Consider the following 27428-nt stretch of genomic DNA (forward strand, 5'->3'; position numbering starts at 1 on the left):
TTAGCTATTGAATGGTGTTCTTGATCATATGTTAGATCTTTCCTATTTAAAGGTTAAATATAAAATATAACATTTTATATTGTGTGATATTGTTGGTGACACTGTTTAGAGTGAATTTCTTAGCTGAATTCCCTATAATATGAATCAGTATTTATTGAACATTGTTCATTTGCTCTGTGCTTGACATTGCATTTCATTTTGGAACACAGTGGTGATTAAGTTGAATAGGCTGTGGCTTTAATTTGATTCTTAACAGCAAGAAAGTTCTCTCCACTAACAAAAACCACCCTTAAGATTGGATTCATCCATTTGGCTAATAAACTACTCTTTTAAATATAGCTGTTTCTCAGGGTGAATGTATTAGATTGCTATTAGTCACTCACATTTTATTATAAATTGTTTTGAGGCCCCAGTAATAGCTAATGGGTTAGTGTTTTGAAGGAATAATAGTTTCGATGGATGAAGAGGGAAGGGTGAGATGACTCTGGAGCATAGTATATTGCTTCAGAAAGGCTAATGTGAGTATGCTAGAACACGTGGTATGAACACATGGGGCCTGGCAGTTGTTGGAAGGCATGGGAAAGAGAAAGAGTGAGAATGTATGAGCCATGATGATGGATGCTAATGACAACCTTAATTTTTAACTGGTGTAAATTCACTGTGCCTGGTACTGTATTTCATAAGGACAATTAAACACGATCATGCTTTGACCACATTCCTCACATGGCCCTTGACCTCCCCCATCTTATTAGTTATCTTCTTTTCCATAGACAGTTTCATTTTTACATTTATGTCCCACACATACATAAGTTTGTGTCTCTGTGTAAAATATATGATCCACAAGTGAAAGAAAAGCTGGGACATTTGCTTTCCTGGGTAGAGAAAACCTTATTTTTCCTAGAGTTAGATTTTATGCTGTGCCTTATCTCTCTTTTTCAGTGGTATATATGTAGTAACCCTTAAAAGAATCCTCTGGCTTGGAAGCAGAATTGAAAAGCCTTGTTTCTTCTGGCAAATGTGCAGACTTTGACCTTATTAGGGAAATCTTCTGCTATGGTTCAGGAAGGTCAGAGGTGTATATCTCCATCCACAGGCCACAACTTTTCTTGTGGTACCATTTTCTCTTGTTATTTTCTCTCTCGCCATGACTATGGCTCCTTGAAACCTATGACTAAAAAGAATGGCATTGTTTCACAGAGGATTTTAGGTACTTGTTTTGGAGGTATCTTACACTCCCCTGAAAGATGCTTCAACATGCTGAATCCTTGGAAGTAGTTATGTTTCTATGTTCTCTGTGTAGTCTACAACTAACATATATGAGCATTTACTCATTATGTTCTTTGGACCAAGGAATTGAAAACTATTCTTATATATAATACCATTACTGAACTCTTACAGACAGCACCTCGAGGGAGGGACTATTTTCCTCTTTCTCAAACATACCTGATAAAACGGAACCATGTAGAAATTACATTCCACTACTGATAATGGAAAACATGACATGTAATACTTCAAATAATTTATTTTCTTCATGTTGTGGAGGAATGAAGGGAAGACATCCAAGCCAGCACTTTCAGGCATGTTAAATGTAGCTATTTTCAAGCTTAATATTGGATTGGTATCAGTCACATATTTTATCATACATTTTTGAAGCCCCAGTGACAGCTAATGGATTAGCTGCCACATGCTATCTGCTTTTCGTGCTGCCATGTTTGACACTTAGCTTTCTTCATCCTGTTTGTTGCCTTGTGCTTGAAAGCCTAGCTGTTCTACCACCGGCATTACATCAGCACTCCAGAGATTCTTAACTGATGGTGCTTTGTCACCCCTCCCACGAGTATTTGACATCTCTATAGTTCTGGTTGTCACAGTTTATATGGGGATTGCAACTGGAATTTAGTTTGTTCAAGGCAATGGTGCTGATAAATATCCAAGAGCCTACAGGACAAACCCACACAAGCATTATTTGGCTTCATTGTCAATACTGCTGACATTGAGAAGCCCTGGACTAAAGACAGGAAGCCTGTCCTAGCCACATCTATTCTCTTTTAAAATAGATTCTCAGAAATGCACAAAACAGTTTAATTTTGATGCCATTGACCCAAATTTCATCCTATAGTCAAATCCAGCTGTTAAGGAATCTGTGGATGATCTTTGGTTTAGCCTATTATCATCCTGATCAAAACTGATGGTATAAAAGAATGATGGTAGAATATGTCTTTATCTCCATATCTATCTATCTATCTATCTATCTATCTATCTATCTATCTATCTGAGACACTAGGCAGTTTTGACTTTGGAAGAGAAATACTTGCCTATAGACACAGAGGTAATGAAGATCATCATCTGCTTATGTCTTTTCCACAGGGGAGGGATGACCAGCTGTCAAGTGCAGCTTCTCTCCAGATGTGTGCATGGAATAATGGATGGAAATAACTAGTTATAGAAAATGCTTAGGTTTTTTTTTTATCAGCCTCAAATAGCCAGGAAAATGTTTCTCACTGGATCTCATATGCCATCTGTTAGATATTCATCCCATTATTTCCTCAGTATTTGTATGGTGGCTTGCTTCTCTCTCTTGTTGTAACCAGTGGGATAATTGATTTCAGGCATTTCTAACTTATACTTTGCCCTTCAACAAACCATTCAATTACTGGTGGATCATTTTTCTCATTCTGAATATGTTGGGAAGTGATGTGTCACTATTTGCCTTAGTCTGTATGCAGGAAAGCAGACACATTTCTAAGTGTATCATGCAGGAAAATGTTTAAGGTGAGTGATTAGAGGGGTTATGTAAGCATTCAACGCTGTGAAATAAAGGCCAAGCTGCCAGTGGTCACTGCTGCCTGTTACCGAACGGTTCTTCCTGAGAGAATGCTGTGAAGTTGATGGTAAAGTGTTCTATCTACTGTTTGCGGATGCCCATGGGCCTCACTAATGCTGCTACAGTGAGTAAATGACATGCCCATCTTTTCTTCCTGCCAAGGCCCTGTGTTGATCTAGAGTCATGCCCAGTGCAGTTTTGAGCAATGCAGCTAAAGGTTTTCAGGGGGAAAATGTAAAATGATGCATTGGAATGGTGTGGAATTCACAACAAACTTGGGTAGAAGGAGCATTTGAGTCGGAATATAGGTATCCATATACATTTTAAAAAAGAAAAAGCATATTCTACTGGGCTGTTAGCAGTCTGCTATTAGAATCATTGCCCCATTTTATTTATGTATTCCTGGTAGGGAAATATGGATTCTCTGTATTTCTTTTCTGATTCTCTTTAAGTTAAGGTGATGCTAAATAAATAAGAATTCAGTGCTATACATATACAGTACAGGAGTTAATGTATTCTGTGAAACTCTATAGTGCAGTGAGGCCCCAGAGTGTGCAGTTTAAAAAAGAATGCATAATTCACTGATATGCTTTGGAAAGGCCAGTGTTCAGAAAACAACTGTGCATGACTCAGCTTGTCTTGTATATTTTTGGGGGTGTATGCTGGAGAAAACTGTCTTCAATTCTTTATTTGCTAAAATGACGCATATTGCTTATAGTGAGTCAGTAAATTATACTGAGAACTTAGCTGCAACTAGGAAAGTAAGCGCTTTTAGAAAGAGGTAACTTATAGACATGTGACATTGTTTTGTGGTCTTGGGAGAGCAGTAACATCCTGTTATCATATTAAGCTTTTAGAGTAGCTTACAGGCTTTTGAAGGCAGATTTTGATCTGTATTATATGTGAGTCCCTGGAACAGTAAAAACCTATTAAGGCTGTGTCTTTTGGTATTTGTAAAATCATAAATCTTGAGTTGGAAGTTTCTGATGATATTTAATATTTATATTATCTCAAAGGAAACACGGGAGATGTACTACCTTACTCTATTCTTTGAGTGAGATGATTTAGAAAGAACTATGGAAGAAATGTCATTAGCCACAGTAGTGTTGGAGGTCACAGGTTTTGCATTGAGGCTTTGCTGGAATAGAGCAAATGGGACTGGAGCTGCCTGGGTCTTTTGACAGCTCACCTGAAGGCAGACCTGGAGATATGGACTCATATGCAAGTGATTTATTTAGCAAATACTTGCAAGTGAAAGCATCAGGGGAATGGGAGAAACTAGACCAAGACAGGGATGAGCTGAGGGGAGGATGAATTTCAGAAGATATTTCCTAAGTAGCCTATTCCTGGGAGGAATTGGGAAGATCTCTGAACTGGTTCTGAATTGAAGTGGAGATGCTAGGCTTTTAATGATCCTGCCACAGCCATTGGCTAAGGGTTGCTTGTATGAATGATAGAAGGCAGACCAACAGAACAAGCTGTGGTCATAGGTAGGCCTTCAGAGTCTTTGGTACTGGCAATTAGAAAAGACAGGATTCTAGAAATGGCTACAGAAACAGGACCAGAGCATGGTAATATCAACATGGAAGGGAAAAAAATTGCCGGGTCCCACCCTAACACAAAGATTTACAGACAACTAATGACTGCTGGGAGAAGGAGAATTAGCTTCTCCAAGTGATAACACACCATTATTATTTGTTCAGTGAGGAGCAGTCAGCCTTTAAGCCACACACAACCAAAAATGGATTCGTGTGTGTGTGTGTGCGTGTGTGTGTGTGTGTGTTTAACAATAATAAGCAAAAGTAGGCTATCAACTTGAGAATGTGGGGGGCATGAGAGGAAGGAAGGAGTTTAAGGGAGGGTTGCAGAGAGGGGCTGTAGGCAGGAAAATGATGTAATTCTATTTTAACTAAAAACAGTTATAAAGAAAAGAATCTAGGGAGGGCTATCTATATACAAGTGATAAAAGACATCCCAAAGAGTGTGTGTAGAGCCCAGACAGTGTACTTGCAACACGATTGTGCGTTGCTTTTTTTTTTTAATCTCATTTTATTTTAATTTATTTTATTTTGTGGAACTCAGAATCTAGGAACATGGGCAGAAAAGGTTTCACCTTGAGCTGCAAAGTTTCTCTAGGGTTTTTGTTTCAACGACTCAGCTCAAAAGTTGTAGCACAGAGGCTATTATAGATGATAGGTAAATGAGTGAGTGTGGCTGTGTTCCAGCATAATTTTATTTATGAAAACAGGTAGAAGAGGAGGGCTGAAATTAGTCTGGAAGCTACAGTTTGCCAGTCATTGCTTTAGACAGGCACTCACAATGATTTGTCCTTTTATCAATTCCTTGCATGCTGCAAAACAAAGAAGGTAATCATTAGTACCTCTGTCTATCAAGTGGAAGGCTATGACGTGATGCATCTTAAATTATTCTGGACCCCCTGCCTCTGATCTTTCTGGTGTTCTGGACATCACACACAGAGCTGCATGGATAATCATCCTGATGCATGACTCATCTTTTCTTCATTCCTCTTGGAAATATTTAACCCTCACTTATCTGAATAACAACAACAACAAAACACTTGTTAGCATGGCACTGGGGAGTTTCCATGAATAATCCATGAATTTCCTATATACCTGTCTGTCATATTAATTTATTTAAATTGTGAGATGACGTTTTACATATTCATGAAGTGCACCAAGATGTTTTGACATAGGTATGCACTGTAGACTGGCTAATTGAAATCAATTAGCATATATATCACTTTACATATTTATTACTTTTGTGGTGAAAACATTAAAAAATCTATACATTCAACTAACCATGTGGATCAATGTGGACTTGGAGTTTGCCTACAAACATGAGCTTCTGAGCTTTGCAGCAGGCCCCAGGTCAGTTCACAGGTCTGCTTTATTACTGCTGTAAGACTTTAAGCAGTACTTCTCTTTCTGCATCTAATGTATTTCAGTTTCCATAATGACCTCTGATTTTATGACTCTTTCATGCCTGAATATTATATCACTGTGTGTATATGTGTTTGTGTATTCTACACTTTATTCATATTCATCAATCAATAGGTCATTTCTACTTCTTGGCTACTACAATGAGCATAAGAGTGAAAATGGCTCTGTGATATACTGACTTAATTTTCTTTGGATACCTATTAACTATGGCTCTACCCAGTAGAGGAATTGCTGGTTTTAGTCTTTTGATCAGTTTGTTTCCACAGTGGCTGCATCAATAGGTAAGGTTTCTTTAGTTTTTCAAATCCCCACCATCTCTTTTTTATAATAGCCAGCTTACCACATGCCAGATAATAGTTCCTTGTGCTTTTCATTTGCATCTCTATAATGATTAGTGATGTTAAATTATTCCCTTTTACATACCTGCTGCATATGTGTGTATGAAAACCAATTTTTAGATTCTTTTAAAAAACTTGTGTTTTTTTTTTTTTTTTTTTTTTTTTTTTTTTTTTGCTATTGAGTCATTTAGAATTTTTAAAAGCATTTCAGACATTCACATTTATCAGCTCTGTTTGCAGTCTGTTATTGTCTGTTCATTGTTTCCATTTCCAGATTCTTCCTTTCTGCTCTGTATTTTTGAAATTGTGTCTGTTCTCTCAGACTTGCATTCCACCCCGCCCCAAGGGAATGGTCTCTCCCATGGATTTTAATAACAAGGGTATCCATTCTCACTAACATCTTCATGCTTACAAAAGTTATTTGCTGCATTCACTTCATTTGTAGCACATTGAGATCAGGGTGGAAGTATTCATTTTTTGCCTTTTACAGTGGCTTGCATATAGAAGACATTGAGTCAATGGAGTTTTCAGATGAAAAGTGAAGCCCTATATCCAGTGATTATTAATGATTTAAGTGAGAAAATTCTGACATCATATTTCTCATTTTTCTTTTTATAGGCAAGAGCTGTTTTGGCAAAAGTTGGCTATCCAGAGTTTATAATGAATGATACTCATGTTAATGAAGACCTCAAGGCAGTAAGTACTAAATTTACTGTATTTTTCTTTGGCATGTTTCACTGGCCTTATGCCTATTAACTAACCCAAGTCCAAGCAATTAAACCTGGTGGTGCCAGAAAGTACCAACTTTTGATTAATTCCTTGGCTATATATGAGGCTGAGTTTGCCAGGCCTATCTCAAGATATAATGCAGGTTCCAAATACAGGAAGTGTCAGAAAGCTGCGTGGACATCGTAAAGCAAATAATTTACCAAATTGAGTATTTTACAATTAGTGGACATGTTCTAATGGTGAATGCATCATGTTTGTTGTTAAATATTTTTTATTTTCTTCATTCATATTAAATAGATAGACATAAATCTGCCTGCTGAGAGTTAACTTCATTAAACTTTATGACTGTTTTGGCAAAGTAAGTGCATATATATATGACTATAATTTATTATGCATTGGACTGTATATTAGTAGTAAGTTTCTGATGAAGAATGGTAATAATTCTCTCTCTCTCTCTCTCTCTCTCTCTCTCTCTCTCTCTCTCTCTCTCTCTCTCTCTCTCCTGAGACAGGGTTTCTCTGTATAGCCTTGGCTGTCCTGGACTCACTTTGTAGACCAGGCTGGCCTCGAACTCACAGCGATCCACCTGCCTCTGCCTCTCGAGTGCTGGGATTAAAGGTGTGCGCTGCCACCACCTGGTTGGTAATGGTTCTTTCTTATCCTAGTGTTTTGAGATACATGTTTTTATTAAAGCCCTTTCTAATCATGACTACTGCTATTTCTTTCCCCATAAATAGTTCTGAAGACTTTCTTTTTCTTTTTCTTCACAGAAAAGCCCTGCTTTCACACTTGACTGAATTTTTAAAAATATGTATTTTATGTATATAGGTGTTTTGTCTGTATGTATTTCAGTGCATTGTATATTTGCCTGGGTCCACAGAGGCCAATAGATGGCGCTGTATCCCCTAGAACTGGAATTTCATGTGGTTACCAGCTGCCCAATGTGGGTGCTGCGAATCAAACCAAGGTTGTTGGGAAGAACAGCCAGTGCTCTTAACCACTGAGCCATCTCTCCAGACCCAGAACTGGTCTTTCTTTAAAAAGCAGTCTTGAAATACTTTTAATAACTATGTATTGTAGGTCTAACTCTTAACTGAAATAGTGGTTTGACATGTGGCCTATCTGTAAACATTAGGTTTGTGTGTGACTATTAGAATTTCATAAGACCTTTTACATATGAGATAAATCCTGAATTTAAAACTTTCTGCCTTTCAGTAATGAAGAAGGTGTTAATTTTGCTGATTAAATTGAACATTTTTCTACTCTATTTTTTCCATGTACCCAGGAACGATTTGCTGCTTTTCAGCAGTGTCAATATTAACTTTACCCTCAGATGGAAATAATATTTATTATACCTCAGGGTTAGTCTGAAAGAAAGTCACTTCACATTCTGCTTGTACCCATTAGATATCAATAGTTAAAGCAGCATTAAAGGAACAAATATTTCATACCATTTATTGCATGTCAAAAATAGTAGTAAGTGTGGAAGTTATAAAAATAAATCTTGGTAACACACAAATATTTGGAAAACTTTTGAATGATCTCAGTGAATTGAGGCTAATAGAACACACAGAAACAGGTTGATGGAATATGTTTCTAGATAATAAAAATACTGTACCTTCATGGGGTGGGGGAGAACTTCCTCCATTTGGCTTCAGACTATGGCTTTCCTAAAATTGATGATATTGCTCTGGAAGAAAGTAGTTATGCTTTCTAGCATCTTCATTCTCAGACAGCATATCTGTTATACTGTTTTGATGATTCTGAACATTTTTATTATTATGATAGTTAAATGCTGAAACTTGGCACACTGATGTACATGATGTCGCTTCAATGGCCCAGAAACTTCATGAACATCTTGTAGACAAGGATGGAAAGAGTCAAAGAAATTGGATAATCTTTTTAGTGGCACACAGAGTGTCAGATCGGGGCTGGATTCTGCAATCAGGAAGCACTGGCTGCAATTGGAGAAGGGGATCGCAGGGATATCTAATCGGGAAACTGTGCTGGAAGAAAAGAGGAGTCAATTTTGGAGACTTGAGGAGGGGTGTTTGCCAGAGTTGGTAGGAAGGAAAGCAGCAGGAGGGAAGGAAGCAATGTTGTCTAGAAGTTAACAGCAGCATGTTCTCGGGAGCTGTAGGCTTAGGTTTGAATTCTGCCTTTTCCACTTTCTATTTATTTGATCTTGGCTATTTTTTATGTATGCAATTTTTAAATTAAATCTTTTATTATGTAAAATAATTTTAAAATTTAAATATAATTTGATCACATTCTCCCCTTCCTCCAGGTCCTTCCAGATCCTCTACCTCCAACTTTAACTTCTTTCTATAAAAAAAAAAAAAAACAACAAACAAACAGAAACTCAATACTAAGAGTAACATCTCTAGGGTACAAAGTACTCTAGAAGGAGATCCTGGTTACTGACCTGTCATTGGTAAATATTCCAAGTAAGGATATGGGAGGGTAGTGGTTATGAGCATGATCCCAGGAATCAGAATGCTTAGAGTGAAACTCTCAGGCTTTCACTCACTACTTGTGGGGCCCGAGGCAGATTATGTATCTTCTCTGTGCCTCAATTTCATCATCTGCAAAATTGATGATATTAATCTCTCCTCTACAGGATTGCTATAAGGATCAAATAAAACAAATGTTCAGAGCCTGCATGGGCACATGAACACAAACATAAGCATTAGCTATGACATCTTCAATTTGCACTTATGATAGTGGGTTTTTTTTGTTTGGTTTTTGGTCTGGAAAAGTCAAAGTCATGATGAATTAATGCATGCAGTATCCAGGTCCCTCAATTTGATTTAAAAGGCTATATAGATGGAACTGCCCCAAGCGTTAATCCAATCAGGTAGCAAACAGAGCTTGCTCACAATCCTTAGTTGATCAGGTTTTGTTGGCAGTCTGCTGCTATCCAAATTGAGAGTCCCAGGTTTAAGGCTTCACTGAACACAGTATCTTTTGTGAAAAGAAACCAGATATTAAAGAGGATACATTTCTCCCCAGTCTCAGTTGCAACCACCAGATACTAAGATTTTTAAGCACTTTTGTGAAGAAATGGATTTCATCTGACTCATTGTGAAAACAGATTGAAATTATACCCAAGCATTTCTAACAGTTAAAAAAAAAATCCCAATGGTGAACAAAATAAAAATACACGAAGTAAAAATCCATTTATGTTCAGAAGCTGATAGACAAAAATGAATAAAGCCCAACATGAAAAGAAGTTAAAGCATGATAGAATAGTAAATCTGCCACTGAGGTTAATAGAAAAATGACTGAATCATCCTGGGTATACAACAGGATTGTGTTTTCAGCTTTAATAAACTCGTAGATAAGGACTACTAGAGAGCCTATGAACAATATATGCTAGTACAAGTTCTGAGCATAAAGGGCTGTTAGAAGTGAAAAGCAGCTTGCTCAATCTGGCCCAGGTGAAGATATGATTCACCAGGCACAAATATCAAAGGAAAGAGGAGAGTGATTAGGAGATGGATCAGATGGAGGTCAGGGAGGAAGGGTACAGACTGTAGTTGAGCTCATATGAAGATAAGAAATTGAAAGAATTGAGAGACAAACGTGAAAAAGAATCAGAGACTATCATTTCCCCTCTGAGAATGACAAGGTAAATTGAGATACTGTGTTTCTGAACAACAGTTTTTCTGTAGTCGTTGTTAAGAGCAGGAAGAAATGATATGACATTAGTATACATAAGAAGGGAAGTAAGTGTCAATCAGTGTTCAAATTAACCTTATAAAGTATGTATTTTATTTCATTGATGCTTAACAGAAATAGACTGAAAAGTGAGTTTTCACCAATTTTGAAAAGAGCAAAAAACTAAAACTGGGTATTTAAATCAAAGGACTAGGTTGGAAGGTGGAGAAAAGGGAAAGTTGTGGTAAACCAGACATTGATAACTCCAGTCTGTCTGTCTGTCTGTCTGTCTGTCTCTGTGTGTGCATGTGTGCATGCATGTGTGCATGCATGTGTGTGTGTGTGTGTGTGTGTGTGTGTGTGTGTGTGTGTGTGTGAGAATGGTAGAGTGCCATTGCAAGAGTGTGACGTTTACAATACTCCATTAAAATATTTTGATAATTATTCATTCTTTGGTTAAAAAATAGAGAATATTGTCCTCAGCTATCTCAAGCAACTCATAGTTACCATGGCATTGGAGAGCTAAGAACAGGCACAGAGCATGGGATGCCTTAGTACCCTTAACCTACTAACCAGGCCTCCTTATCTCTCCTATAGTAGCTTCCATCTGGAGTGTTTTATTGGCTGGAGCAGACTGAATGCTGCTCTCCCACCCTAGCATAGAGGCTCAGGGCATGTGTTGAGGACATTATGGTGTGTTAGCTGAGGCTCTTGGTCACCATTACATGGCTACTTATGGAGAATTTCCCTGGTATATTGCATATGTGGATGGTTAAACATTTTGAACCTCTCTCTCTCTCTCTCTCTCTCTCTCTCTCTCTCTCTCTCTCTCTCTCTCTCTCACCGACTTCTCATCCAATTCACGTAAATAGATATATCTTGTATATTGCTCTGTGATTTAAATAAGGGAAAGTAGAAGTTCAAAATGTAAATTCCATTAAGCATTCAAAAAATTCTTTAGGTACATAACATAAAATCATACAAGTATTTGGGCATATCTCTGAATGTACTCAAGTAGATTTGAGTTAAATGGAAGATCTCTATTTCTGTTGGCATATGCAGTATCTTATACACATAGTGTTACTTTTTCTACAAAGAGACTTAACATGCTTTCTTGTTCTGCTCGTGTTGCATGCCCTTCACCTAAGTTGAGTAGAAGAGGAGAAATCAGTGATAACTTTATTCTTCAGCATAATACTTCTGTTAGAGTGTGTTGTGTTGTTACTTTCTATTTCTCTACAGCTGTCATTTATGTTGACACATAATTTTATTCATTCCTTTACAGTTAACATTTTCTGCTGCCGCTGTTTCCCATATACATGTGTTAACATTGTTTTAACAGCTATATATGTATTATGACTCAGTCACTACTTCCATACGAGTAACAACTTCTCCTTTGTTGTTTTCTATCTGTGTGTTGAATCACTGAATTTTCCTATTATGACCAAAGAAAATAACACTAAGTTAGGAGCCAAATGGTTTAGATTATGTAGCTTTATCTGGTTCCACACTCTCTAGTTTCTGTCCATCAGACGACAATATCATTGATGGTCCACTCTGCACTTGAACACTTCACTTGTCTCAAAGGAAACAACAACAAAACAACAAAAAGAAGATGTGTTCTTATGAATTGTGTAACCTCATTACTTGTGGTTTCTATTAAATGTGTGGTAGCTCAATTGAGCCAGTTTCAGAAATTATATTCTCAGCTGAGTAATTGTTACCTTTGAGTTTGCTCTCCACGATCATTTGTTCCTTTTAATGGGTATTGTAGACGGTTGCTTACTGTATGTTTAGACTTCAGCCCTTTTTTCCTTTTCTAGAGGGTCTTCCTATGTAAATTAGGGAGGCTTTCAATTCCCAATCCTCCTACTGCAGCCTTTCAAGTGCTGGAATTACAGGTGCATGCCACCACATGTCCAGTTTGTCATCTTCTTCAGGAAGTTTGGGAATGGATTTCTCTCTAAGTTGGTGAACAAATTTAGATGTCAACTTTTGGCTTTGTAGATGTAACTGGAAAGCACTGAGGTTTAGCAAAGTCATCCTAGAGTAAAAAAGTCCATTGATATGACAAAAATAGGCAATGTGTTTGAAAGATATTCACTTGGAGAATTTCTCAGGCAGTATTCTGACTCAAGAACATGTCTGAGTTTTATATTACTTATAATCATATTCTGAAGGTCCTGGACATAGCCTTTAACACCCTATGGCCCAGAGATGCCTTAGGATTGCTAGTTATAATTGCTTCCTAAAACATGTTTTCTATTCTTGTTTTAGGATAAGAGAAAGTCTCTATCTTAAAATAGAACCAATTTCAAATATTTCTTTCTATTATGAAACATTTCTAACACTGTCATATGTAAATATGTTAAGGATTAATTTTCAACACATATTATCAAACTAACTTTATACATGTATACACATATTTTATATGATTATTACCATTCTTATAGAGAGATGGGGGTGGTATTATGTTGCCCTGGTTGGCCATAAAGTTCTAGGCTCAAGTAATCCTCCTGCTTTAGTATCCTAGGTACATGGATGACAGGTATATTTCACTGCCTGGCATACACATAAATGTTCAGTGAATAAAATAGGTACATTCAAAGTTCTGTGCATAATGATTTCTGATTTAATCTCCTTTCCCTATATCTATCTTCTTCAAAATATAAAGTCTTGAATTTAGTCTTATTTATATAAGCTTTTGATACATAAGTGGGTACATAAACAATATGTAATATTGTTTTGCTTATTATACCATTGATCTTAGACAAAATACTAAGAAGTGGTTTTGGTATACATTTAAATAAAATATTTTGACCATAATGCAATATATTTGATTCTCCACAACTTCCCTGCCTCCTAATGTTTTTCCATGGAAACTTTAAATTCCTATATATATATGACTTACATTATTCACCTTGTTTCTGAGAATATTTCATGTTCATGCATAAAGAACATTCATTTAGACTTCTATATTGTGTTCTATTATGCAACCATGCTGTGCTTTATTTATCAGGCCTGTCTCCCCTGCCTAAACAGTCTTAAGAAGAGACAATTTGAAGTCACTGCCTTTCTTTTCTTTTCTTTTTTCTTTTCTTTTTTTTTTTTTTTTTTTGCCAAGCAGAATGGCACTGTTGCCAGGAATCTATGTTTTCATTTCCATCATTCTCAGAGTATCTTCAGTTGTTTTTATCCATGGCTTAATGTTTTTGCCTTTCCCTCTGGGAAGATTGTTAACATGACTCATTAACAAAAATTTTCTTCTGAGACACAATGCCTACTTTATGTTTGAGATCAGATATATGTGAGCTTGGCCAGCAGCCAGGTTACCGATTAAGGCTCTAACCATTATATTGAACACATGCATTTATATTTATAATGCAATGCCTGCGGTTTTCATACATATTTACTGGCTGTATATTAACTTTTTACTTTAAAAAATACTACGGTTTTTGCTCAGCAGTTAGGAACACTTGCTGTTCTTAGAGAAGAGCTGAGTTTGATTCTCAGCACGGACACTGGGTGGCTCCTATCCATCTGTAACTCTAGTTCCCAGAGATCTGATGTCATCTACTGTCTCTGTGAGACCTGCATGCCTATGGTATACCCAGGCTCATACTCATACACAAAAAAGTAATAAAGGATATAGCTTAAAGTTATCAAGAAGTTATAGCTAGTAAGGAATTATTTTTGAGTTTTACATTCAGTTTTTTTAACTGAGTAGCTTATGAATTTTTGGTTTTAGTCTTTTAAAGAATGAGAGTTGTATGCTGGGCAGTGGTGGCACATGTCTTTAATCCCAGCACTTGGGAGGCAGAGGCAGTCAAATCTCTGAGTTTGACCCAGCTGGTCTACAGAGCGAGTTCCAGGACAGCCAGAACCAGAAACCCAGTCTCAAAAAACTAACCAACCAACAACAAAAACTAACCAAACAAAAAAAGAATTGCTGCTTAGTCAGCATTTTGTCCAGTTTAAAATGAGACTCCCAGTGGTTGACCCCCACCCCGATATATAATATGGGCAGCACTTACTGAACTTAGTGGGTTATAAAAAAAGAATAAATGAAGTTGGGAGGATGTAAATGTTGTTTTTTATTTTCTCAGATGAGGGAACGAGATGGGCACTGTTCCCAAGCCTTTCTACCTCTTCTGAACTCTCACTGGCTGGTTCAACTCAGCTGTTCTGGCCTGAACTCCTCTCCAAGATGACTAATTCAAACTGTCTTCTCTTGGCTTTTCACTGAATTGCTCTGCCTGGCCTCAAACTAATTCTAGGAATATGTTTTAATCTTCTGGCTCCATCTCATTCTTTCGCTCTTTCTGTCTTCACCAGTGTCTACTTTGTTCTATCTACAACCTGTCTCTGTAAAACAGCCTCTGTTAAAAACAAAAAACTCAAAACTCTAAGTAAAAAAAGTCTCTCCATAAAAAACTCCCTTCTTTCTATTGCTGCTTTCCTTTGTTTGTTTTGTACTTTTGAGACAGAGTTTCTCTGTGTAGCCTCGGCTATCCTGAACTGGCTTTGCAGAGCAGGCTGGCCTTGAACTCACAGAGATCCATCTGCCTCTGTCTCTCCCAGTGCTGGGATTACAGGCGTGCACCACTGTGTTCGTCTTGATGCTCTTAAGTACCCTTCTTTCCTGTCCTGTTCTCGTGAGAGTAGAGAACAGATTCATCACTTTGATCCTCAATTAGACATTACTTTCAAACACGGCTGCTTCCTTCTTTAAACAAATCTTACCTTCGTTGTTTAGGATTAAAGGTGTGTACTAAGGCCATTTCTGTACTCCAGCCAGATCATACTGAAATCTAGAGTGTGTCTGTATTCCACACAGGTCACATAGACCTAGAAGGTCTTTTGATGTGATCCCTTGCCAGAACAGCCATGTTGCTGGATTAAAATTCCTCTATAGGAGAAAGGTGGGAAGTATGTGAAAGTGGTTGGGGTAACTGAAGGGAGGGAGTAGGAGATGGATATGACCAAGTTACATTATATACCTGTATGAAATTTAAAAAAAATTAAAAATCCACATTTGCACATAATGTTCTTTTTTCTCCCTGAAATGTAGCATCCATGTAGCTTTCTTAGTGCTGCATACTAGGAGTTTATTAGAAGGGCAAGGTATAAGTGAAAGGATCTAGAGATCATTATGTTAAGGGCTTGGGAAGACAATTATGACACACTTTCTCTTATTTGTGCAAAGGAAAATATAGAAGGAGAAGTGGGAGTTATTGTGGAGTAGGAAAAGGTCCATTGAGAAAGTGAGAGAAATATGCATAGATAATAGGGTGAGAAAATATGATCAAAATACCTTATATATATATAAAGTAATGTTAGTGAATCCTACACTTTTACAATTATTATAGCCCAATAAAAACAGTGGATATTAGCCCAATATAGATGCATTCGGAGGCACTCCACCCAGTGAGGCATTGGGACAGATACTGGGACTTGCAGTCACATTCTGGGCAGAGGGCTGAGAGTTGTAGGGAAGAGTTTCGGGGACAGAAGGACCTAGAGGGGTCAGAAGCTTCATAAGAAGAACATCAAGGCTAGTGGATCTGGACCCAGGGGTGCCTGCACAAACTGATGCATCAACCAAGGACAACACATGCAGTAAACCTAGACCCCTGTTCAGATCTAGCCAATGGACAGCTGATTCTTCAAGTTGCAGTGGGGAAGGGGGCGGGGAGCAGGGAGGAACTGCTGCTGAACCTCTGACATGTAGTCTTGGTGCCTATGTTTCGATCACTGGCCCTTGGCAGAATGGCCTTGTGGGCACACAGAAGAGGATGCAGGTTATCCTGATGAAACCTGGTAGGCTGTGGCTAGACAGTGTGGTAGGAGCTCCGCCCACCCCCATCAGAGGTCTAGGGGAGGGGAATAGGGCAGAAGAGGGAAGGAGGGTGGGAATGGGAAGATAAGAATGAGGGGATAACAATTGGAGTGTAATATATAAATAAATTATTTAAAGAGACAGTGAGAACTTTGAAAAAAGAATTTACTCTCGGGTTTTTACTTACATATGTTTTTCTTATTAATGGCCATTACATATCTATTTTACTGTTTAGTTAATTATGCCAGTAAGTGATTTAAGAAGCAAAGCTTTCAAGATCACTACAAATGATTGCTTTTTACTATAACACAAACATCACTATAATATATAGGTGAAGTAGTGCTAGTTTTTGATGGAATGCAGTAGAACTGAAACTGTGTGTTACTCTTTTTCCAGAAAAAAAAAAACTAGATAATCCATTATTTTACTAGACAGCAGTGTTGTGAATCCTCAATTCCCTGTAGTCCCGTGCAGTCTATAATGTGTGATTTGTCTCTGTAATTTTGCTTTTTGACAATCAGATCCTTTCTTAGTGTTAATAGATAAATCTTGTTAATAATTAATTATTTAGGTGACTTCATTGTAGTTAGGGTGGAAAATAGGTTTGTGAATTAATTCCATTTTTCCCTTTATGAACAAATGCCAATTACAATAAATTGGATTTTAACATTTGACTAAATCATCATCTATAAGCTAAATGAGGTTTCAGATGAACACACTCTGAATGTTATTAGAAGACTCTTATGTGACAAATAAATAAAGCACACATTTTGGAAAGGATCAAGAACTTGTGAGGCAAGAAATTTCAGATCTAAGATATGTTTAGCAAAGGTTAACATGGGTTTTTCAATTATAAAGTAAACAGAATGCATAGTAAATAACCGAAGCTTCTCTTGTTTTTTTTTTTTTTCCCTCTGTGATCCAGAAATGACCATATTGATTTTTGAGCTTTTAATGTTAAAAGAAAATCACTGAGATTAAATTTCATGGCTTTGTGAATCCTGAGTTATGGCTGAGTGATGTTGTGAAGGCCATAGCTTCTCTTCTGGTTACTCCTTGGTAGGCTGAAGTATATTTTTAAACCCATCTCTTATCTGCATTTAGAACAATAATGATGTGGTTTGTTTTATGCAGATCAAATTTTCGGAATCGGACTACTTTGGCAATGTACTGCAAACCCGCAAGTATTTAGCACAGTCTGATTTCTTCTGGCTAAGAAAAGCTGTTCCCAAAACAGAGTGAGTATTTTTAAAAAGTGAAATAGATAAATACATTGGTGGGAAGTGGCGTCTCTTTATATTAAACTCTGTAATTCTCCTCAGCTCAGGATAGTCAGCTTGCCAGTTATTTTGTTTTAGCAAAATCTGTGCCATGGATTGGCAGCTCTCTTTCCTGATATTTTATGGCACAGATCTTCCATCTATTATAGACTTCCCAATCTTAGCATCAACACATATCAGAAGAATGCTCATTAGGATGCAAACATTGAAGCTATTTCTAGCTGTGGTTATAAATACATATATAGACAATGCTTCTATATACATTTTTCTACATTTCGTATTCAGGTAGAAACATTGGAAGATTTTAAAGAATTAATATGTTAGTACTAATTATGATTAGCTATGTAGAAGAGTTTCTGTAATTAAGAAGCAACTAGAACAATAGTTCTCAACCTGTGGGTTGTGACCCCTTTGGGGTATCAAGTGACCCTTTCACAAGGGTCATATATAAGATATCCTGAATATCAGATATTTGCAATATGATTTATAACAGTAGCAAAATTACAGATATGAAGTAGCAACAAAATAATTTTATGGTTGAGGGATCACCACGACATGAGGGTTGCCACATTAGGAAGGCTGAGAAGCATTACAGATAGGAAAATATCCTTAAGAACTTTGAAGTCCATGTCCAGCTTTTAAGTTCATGTTGAGTGTCTTTGATTAGGAAAGAAAATATTGTTGTTGATCTTAATAGTGTTGTTGATGATGATAGCAGCTAGCAATTATGGTTTATTTACAATATGCTAAGATGTGCTTTTCCATTTATGTGTGTATTTGCATGATGCATACATATGTATATGTGTCTGGAGGTGGTATTTGTGCCTGCGCATATTCCCAAGGAAGCAAGATCAGATACCTCTCTCTACCATTACCAACCTCTTTTTTCTCTTTTGAGCTATGTCTTTCATTAAACTTGCCACTAATTTTCTTCAGCTAGATTGGCTAGCCAATAAGCTTTTGGGATGGGTCTCCTCTTCCTCACTAGTGGGTTGCTGGCATATATGGCCACGTCTGGATTTCATGTAGGTGCTAGGGACCTGAAGTCATATCCTCCATCTTTAGTAGCTAGTGCTCTTATCTATGGACTATCTACCTCCCCAGTCTGTGCTTTACAATTCTTAGGTGTTTTTCTCATAATGTTTGTACTGGGAGGTGTAGATACTATACCCCCATTTTACAAATATTTTACTCTAATTTACTCTTTCAATGCTTTAAAAAATGCTCTTTAGATCAAATCACTTCCATTTTTATGCTTTCAAGTGCAGCATTTCTTTTATGAAATAGTTTCTATTTCTGTTGTTCATTTATAGTTATTGTTACCATATTACTGTTACTTCTTTGAATATAGTTTAATTCTTTGAACCACATTATAATGGCCACTTTCAAATCCTCCTCAAATCTATTATTTGTATCAACTCAGAGTAATTTTCTATTGATTTATCCCCTTTCCCTTTTTCTTTCTTGTAGTATAATTTTTTTCTTGTTGAAAAAAATGACATTTTAGATAATATAGTATAGTAAGTCTGGATGTTAATTTACTTTTCTGAGATCTTTCCTGGATTTACACTGCACAGTATGTCTTTCTGGAAGTATATGGCTGTGGATTTCTGTGTCCAATTTGTAGTCCGTTGTTTTATTTTTTAGGTTTACTTCCTGGTGATTATTCCATGTATTCAAGTTTGAGCTCAGCCAAGAGTTCCAGCAGACTTAATGCTCCAGTATTTGAGTTTGAATGCCTTCAAAGTCAGACACCTTTCTGGCTCCCTTGGCTTTTATTTCCAATGGGCTTTTTGTGGTCCCTCTTGCACTGGACCTAGTATTGTTTTCAAGCATGGATGTGTGGATTGCTTATTCATCATTGTACCTTCTCCAGTTTTAGGATTTTCCTTTGAAATTTCTGACTGGATTTTCTTGCTTTGGTTTCTATCATTAAGTTTGTGATATTTTAGCTGACAAAGTTATATTTTCAGCTAGCTCTTTTTTGAAGAAAGTTAATTTTTGTTTTGTACTGGGAGGAACAGGAGCAGTCCCAGCAAGATGTCCACCAAATTCTGTTCTACTTATTCCCCAATTCTAGCAGTTTCTCAAGATTGAATGTTTTTCAGTTTATTGCTCACTTTTGTCCAATTGTCAGAGACCTAAAATGGATGCTTGTTGGCTATCTTTCCTAGTTTTATGCTTGATTCTCATGGAAAGGAATTGTCAGCTTTGTCATGCTATCATCTCCCAAAAGCTGATTTGATGGACCAGCTTTTTTTTTTTTTTGCCAGCTGTGGAGCCAGATTAGCCGGTCCTTTATTTTAAGCTTACTTTATCACAATAGTTGAATTTTTATTCATACATGTTTTGACCAAAAAGGATGAGATTTACATATATACAATTTATCTAACCTTTCTTTTTTTTAACACATTTTTATTGAAAGATAAAATAATTCATATTACATCTCATTTTCTATCCCATCCCATACATCCTCCCATTCCTCCCTCCCTCCCACTTTCACCCCAATCCCCCTTCCCTATGACTGTGACCAAGGGGGATATGGTGCTAGGGTATCAAGTCTCTTCTTGGTAGTCTGCTATCCTTCCTCCGAGTGCCATTGGGCCTCCCCAACAAAGGGACATGGCCAAATATGGGGCACCAGAGATCCTGTGAAAGTCAGTCCCCAGTCTCCACTTAACTGTGGAGAATGTTCTGTCCCTTGGTTAGATCTGGGTAGGGGTTTGATGGTGGTTGCATGTTTTGTTCTTGGTTGGTGCCTTTGATCAAGCAGAACCCCTGGGCTCAGATCCACCCATCATAATGTTCCTCTTGTAGGTTTCTAGGACCCTCTGGATCCACCTACTTCCCTATCCCCTATATTTTTCTCACCTAGAGTCTCAATAGGATGTTCTCATCTCTATCCCACTTTCCTGGTAGGTGCAGATTTTGATGGGACCTGCCCCTTGGGCTAGTGTCCAGTTATAAGTGAGTATATACCATTTGAGTCTTTCTGCTTCTGGGTTAGTTCACTCATTATGATCATTTCTAGTTCAATCCATTTGTCCACAAATTTCGGGAATTCCTTGCTTTTAATAGCTGAGTAGTATTCCATAGTGTATATGTACCACAGTTTCTTTATCCATTCTTCTACTGATGGACACTTAGGCTGTTTCCTTGTTCTGGCTATTATGAATAAGGCTGCTATAAACATGGTTGAACAAATTTTCTTGTTGTGTGCTGGAGCATCTTCTGGGTATATTCCAAGGAGAGCAATAGCTGGGTCTTGAGGAAGCCCTATTCCCATTTTTCTAAGGTAGCACCAGATAGATTTCCAAAGTGGCTGTACTAGTTTGCATTCCCACCAGCAATGAAGGAGTGTTCCTCTCTCTCCACATCCTCGCCAGCATGTGTTGTCACGTGAATGTTTGATTTTAGCCATTCTGATGGGTGTAAGATGGAATCTCAGAGTTGTTTTGATTTGCATTTCTCTGATGACTAGAGATGTTGAGCATTTCTTTAAGTGTTTCTCAGCCATTTGATATTCCTCTATTGAGAATTCTCTGTTTAATTCTGAGCCCCATTTCTCAATTGGGTTATTTGGTTTGGTGGCGTTTAATTTCTTGAGTTCTTTATAAAGTTTGGATATTAGACCTTTGTCAGATGCAGGGTTGGTGAAGATTATTTCCTAGTCTGTAGGCGGTGGACCAGCTTTTTTTATATATATCTTTAAAAAAAATTTATTTAAATAATTTATTCAGATTACATCTAAATTATTATCCCTTCATTTGTATCTTCCCATTCCCCCTTCCCTCTCTCTTTCATCCTATTCCCCTCCCCTAGGCCTGTGACAGAAGGGGACTTCCTCCCCTACCATCTGATCACAGCCTATCAGGTCTTATCCTGGTAGCCTGTTTCCCCTTCCTCTGAGTGCCACCAGGCCTCCCCACCAAGGGGTAGTGAACAAATAGGGGGCACCAGAGTTCATGTCAGAGTCTCTCCATACAACTGTGGAGAATGCGCTGTCCATTGGCTAGATCTGAATAGGGTCTAGGTCTATTGCATGCCTTGTCCTTGGTTGGTACAGTAGTTTGAGCAGCACCTCCCCCTCCCCACCCCCCCACCCGCCTGCGCTGATGGACCAGCTTTTAAAAGTTGGCTAATGTTCTCACTTCCAGACTTTGTCAGGCTTTTTCTACACTATTATGGGCTCTTTGTTACTATCCTTTTAAATACCCCATTTTCTTCTGGATTCCAGAAACACTAGACTCTTGTGTCCTTCCTTCCCTTAAACTATGAGCCTCATCATCCCCTTTTCATGTTCTTATATGCCTAGTTTTGATTCTTCCTATCAAACTTCCATGGAATCCATATGTACACTTGTTTTGTTAAGTTATTAACTTTAAAGAATAGGCCCAAAGCTTAATCAGTCTTTATGTATCACTGATTTATTCAAAAGTACAAAGGAAAAACAAACAGATGTTTTTATAACTTCTTGCTAATGACAGATCATAATCTATAGCCATCTGCTCTACTGTCCTTGCTTCCCTGCTCTTATCATGTTATTTCTTAGCCTATCTATTCCATTCCATTCTCAGTCTAAATTATTCATAGGCATTCTAGATTTAGAGCTGTAAATTCTGTTGACTCAAAGCAGATGACTTCACCTAGTATTTTCAATATCTTTATGACCATCTTCATAGTCATAGATCTATGTAAGTCATCCTGTCTTTTTAAATCTAATTCATCACAGTTCAAAAATTTGCTTTTATTTTTGAAATTATAATGTAAACTACAATAGTTTCCCATTCGAAGTCCTCCCATATACCCCTTCCTTGCTCTCTTTAAGTTCATAGTCTCTTTTTTTATTAATCGCTCAAACATATATGTGTGAATATACATAAATATTTCTAAATATAATCTGTTTAGTCTGTATGTTACTTGTATGTATGTTTTCAGGGCTGGCCATTTGGTATTGCATAAAAAACTGGTGTGCTCTTCCCTGGGAAAGACTGTTTCTGCCACAAGTAGCATTCCTTAGTTGGCTATAGTTATTTGTGTAGGACTGGAGCCTCATGGTCTTTCACATATTGGTATGTTTGTTGCTGTCTTTGTTCAGGTCATTTTCAGGCAGTCAAGCTGATGAGATTTTAGCTTCTCATATACTTGGAGGCATAGTCTCACAGCAAAATTCCTGATCCTTGGCCTTTCATAATCTTCCAGTTTCCTCTTCTGCATTGTTCCTTGAGCCTCAGGTATAGAAAGTGTTTCATAGATATATCCTTTGTTTTTTAGCTCCACAACTCTGCATTTTGACTCATTGTGATTGTCTGTAATGCTCTCCATCTTTTGCAGAGAAAAAGTTTCTTGATGAGGAACTTTTGATCTACGATGCCAATTGATTCGGATGTTTCTCTGTTAATTTTTCTCCAGCTGACCTGCCTATTGGAGAAAGTGGGATATTGAAGTCACCTACTGTTGATGGATTGATGTTAGTTAGTATGTGTCTTTAATTCCAGTAGTAGATAGATTTCTTTTTCTTTTTTCCTTGGTTTTTCAAGACAGGGCTTCTCTGTGTTGCTTTGGCTGTCCTGGATTAACTTTGTAGAACAGGCTGGCCTCGAATTCACAGAGATCCACCTACCTCTGCCTCCCCAAATGCTGGGATTAAAAGTGAGTGCCATTACTCTCGATGATTATTTTAGAAGAAATTGGGTGCCCCTGAATTTGGTGCATATGTAATTTAGGATTGTAAAGTTTTCTTGGTTAACTGCTACCTTGGTTTGAATGAACTGTTCCTTTTTATATCTTCTAATTCATTTTAGTTTGAAGTCTTCTTTGGTCAGATATTAAGATAGCACTGTTGTCTTGCTTCTTGGTTCCATTTAATTCTAGTGTTTTTATTCAACCTTTTACTCAAAGGTCGTACCTGCAGTTAAAGCTAAAGTGTGTTTCTTGTAGACAGCAGGTAAGTGGATTTTGTTTCTTTATCCATCCAGCTGGTTTCTGTCTTTTAATTTGTGGTAATAAGGCCTTTATTATGTAAAGTTATTGTTGAAATACATGTGTTAATTGCAGTCATTGTGTTGTTGATTTTTGATATTGTTTGTGTTCTCAGTGGTACTTTCTATTTTAATGATTGTGGCCTTTTATTTCTTTCCATAGTATCTCTGTTATGCTTATTCCTCTCTTCACCTTGAAATACAGTTTTCTTTAGGTTTGGCTTATTAGATATAATTTTTAAAAGGCTGTTTATATCATGGAACATTTTTCTTTCTCCAATTATGGTGGATAGTTTTGCTGGGCATATTAATCTAGGCTGATTTCATCATCTTTTAAGAGTAGGAATGCATTTCTACAGGCTCTTCTGGGTTTCAAATTTTCCATTGAAAAACCAACTGTTATTCTGGGGGCTTCCTTCATATGAGAATTGTGTTTTGTTCTGTTTTGTTTCTCTTGCAGCTTTCAATACACCTTTTTTTTTTGTATAGTTAGTGCTTTACCTATGATATGCTATGGATATTTTTTTTCAGGTCTTTTCTATTTAGTATCCTGTGAGTTTCTTGTATCCTTAGCTACTAATATGGCTGCTCTGGCAAGGGATTATGCCCCAAACATTCTAGGTTTTTGTGATCCTACCGGAATGCAGACAAACTCTGGATTGCAGTATGATCTGTCTGGAAAACAGACACACCCTTAATACTAAACAATAAAGGTAAAGTTAGTTTATGGAATGAAGCAGCAATGTTTGAAAGTGACATCTAATTGAGGGGGAGACAAAGTGATGAATCAGAGAAAGATTTGACAGAATGAGTCAGAAATTGGATATGCCCAACTCTCATGAGATCAAACAGGAAAGAACAGTGCAGGAAGAGAAAGTGGTAGTAGTTTAATAGGAGTAGTGGAGTACTGTGTGTAGCAGTTTTACTGAGACAGTTTTACATAGACAGGTTGCAGAGAGAATTATCCAGGGAATGAGAAGTAGCCAGAAGATTAAAGAATATTGCCAGAGTTTGTTTGAGGCCAAGTAGAACAACTCAGTCAGAAGCAGAGAGAAGCCAGTTTGAATCAGTCAGTTTGGAGAGGAGTTTGATCCGAAACAGCTGAGTTGAAGCAGCCAACAAAGAGTTCAGAAAGAGCTAGAAAAAGTGAATGTATTCAACAGTAAGTCTCAGAGGCTGAAACATGCTGGGTATAGGCTAGCTGATGGAGGCTGGAAGCTGAAGCCTTCAAGGTTCAGGTTTGCAGAAGATTAGATTGTACAGAAGCTAGAAGCGTCCAGACCTAGATAGTTAGAACAGAGAAAGAAATGTTGTGGGCTCAGCCAAAGCCATGCATCATGCAGCTTGCTTATGGCTCTCATCTCATCTCCTCATCTGAGGAGATAAAAAATTTGCATGTATCTGTGTGTGTGTGTGTGTGTGTGTGTGTGTGTGTGTGTGTGTGTGTGTGCGTGCATGTCTTTCCTTAGTCTGAGGAAATATTCTTCTATGATTTTCTCCAAATCTGTTCTATGCCATTGATTTGGGAATCTTCTCTCTGACTTATGTCTATAATCTGAAGGTTTGTTTTTTTCATGGCATCTTACATTTCATGCATGTGCCATGCTTGTATTTAATTTTTTTATATTACTTGCTTATTTGGTCTAGATCTTCTACTCTGTCTTAGAGTCCTGATATTCTATCTTCTGATTGATTCATTCTACTTGTAAGGCTTCCCATTGTGTTTACTAGATGTATTACTGTGGTTTTTCAATTGTATCATCATTTTGTCTTGAGTCCTTTTCAGTGTTTCTATTGCCTTATTAAATTCCAGTCTCAAATTCTGGATTGCCGTCATCATTTTCATCAGTTTGTGTTTTCTTGGGCATCACTCAGGTGTTTATTCTCCTGAAGTTTTATCTTCTTATTTTTACTGACCTGTTTCTTTATATCATCTTTCAATTACTTGAATTATTTGATGATGTTTATGATTAGTTTTTTAAACCCTGTGTCCTAGGGCTCATCTAGTTAATTCTAAATGGTAAGCATTTCTATAGGACTGGCATGTTTTAGAGAGAAGATACTTGCTTAATCTTTCATATTGTTGGCATTTTTGCAATGAGATATGTTCATGTGGACCTGTTTTGTTAGTTCTGGGTCTGCTGTGGATTGATCAGGCTAGGTAGAAGAGAGGATGTCTGGATGGTTTGCATCTAGATGTTGGTAACGGCTTGGGTGAAGTAATGTCAGGTAGATAGAGGGTAATGGTCTGGTGTACAAGATACATGTCCTCATTCAAGCCTTGAGTGTTGGAGTAGACCTATCTGTCTGCATTGAAAGGTTCAGTGAGAAATGGAAAGTCTTATTGGTTGGAGGGACAGGGAGGAGGGCCTTGGCAGGAGCTTAGAAATCATTTGTGGTAGAGGCAGTTGAAGCCAAACTAGGTTGCGGCACTGGATAATGCAGCTCAGGGTACAACTGGTGGGTTGGGGAACATAGATGAGGAAGGTCAGGGATACCCACCAGATTAGACCCTATAGAAAGACTTGGGAGATCTAGGTGTGTAGAGAGTTTGGATGTGGTACAGAAGGGATTTTTGGGTAGGTAATGTTACATAGGTCAGGTCCTGTAGGAAGTCTAGAGGTTGATTACTGCACAGGCATTGGTGGCCAGACAAAGCAGAAACATGGGACCTGGACTAGATCTGGCAGACTGGGGAGAAAGCATGGATGGAAAAGGGGCAGTAAGACTCAACAGGCTATACCTTAGGGAATGATATGGAAGATCTAGTTAGTTGAATGCTATGTAGAAGGGGCCTCTAGTTCAAACTTTAAAAATTCTTATTCCTCTGTCTCTGTCTCTGTCTCTGTCTCTGTGTCTGTCTGTCTGTCTGTCTGTCTCTCTGTTATGCTTGCAAATGTGTACAGATGGATGTATCTGTATATATGCTACACAGGTCTAGAAGTCAGTGTTAGGTATCTTCCTCCATAGCTTCCCAGCTTATTTTGTGAGACAGAGTATTGTACCACACCTGGGGTTTATTGATGTAGTTAGAACAGCTGGACACCAAGCCCTGATATCTTGTTTCTCTCACCACTGGGATTATAGGTGTGTGCCACCATGCCTGGCTTTTTACATGGGTACTGGAGATTCAAACTTAAGTACTCATACTTACTAAGGAAGCCCTTTGCTAATGGAGCCATTTCTGTTAGCTTAATTCTTAAATTTCAAAATGTTATTTATTTGGTCATGTAGAAGGGCTTAGGTTGCCAATGGGAAAGCTCCTAAATGGACCATCTTTATTATTATCATCTCTATAATCGAAATACTGTTGGACTGTCAGATTCTTGGGAAATTTCTAGCTGACATAAATTTGTATAGTTCCACCACCCCCACCCCCCGACTTTGTCAATAGAAAACAAATACCAGGTATTCCTCTATATCCATGAGGTATTGGTGCTGGGACATCTGGAAGCTACCAACATGTGAGGATGCTCAAGTGCCTTATACAAAATGATGCAGTCTTTGCATTTAATATGTATACATCTACCTATGTAAGTTGAGTTAGTCATCTTTATTTATAATACTTAATTGTCTTAGTTGCTTTTTATTCCTGTGCTAAAACACTATTACCAATGCTACTTATAGAAGAGAGATTCTATTTTGGGACTATGGTAACAGAGGGATAGAATCCACTATGATAGGGAAGCCTGGCAGCAAGTAGCAGGTATGTTGGCTGAAGCAGAAACTGACAGCCCACATCTTAAAAAAAGTTATTGATTCTTTATTAATCACCCGAGCCATCTCTATTGTGCTATCCAGGTGAAATACAGTGCTG

At 37.6% G+C, this 27428-nt stretch overlaps 1 protein-coding gene across 1 annotated transcript in view; it reads left to right on the top strand.

Moving 5' to 3' along the window:
• The window catches only part of Phex (phosphate regulating endopeptidase X-linked), a 208194-nt gene that overhangs the window by 125641 nt on the left and 55125 nt on the right, over positions 1-27428 (top strand). The window contains exons 13-14 of the mRNA XM_051142004.1: positions 6741-6818; positions 17485-17588. Of these exons, the coding sequence (XP_050997961.1) occupies positions 6741-6818; positions 17485-17588 (182 nt within the window). The remainder of the gene's footprint in view (positions 1-6740; positions 6819-17484; positions 17589-27428) is intronic.

The sequence above is a fragment of the Acomys russatus genome, chromosome X (genome assembly GCF_903995435.1).
Source record: "Acomys russatus chromosome X, mAcoRus1.1, whole genome shotgun sequence".
Classification (NCBI taxonomy): domain Eukaryota; kingdom Metazoa; phylum Chordata; class Mammalia; order Rodentia; family Muridae; genus Acomys; species Acomys russatus.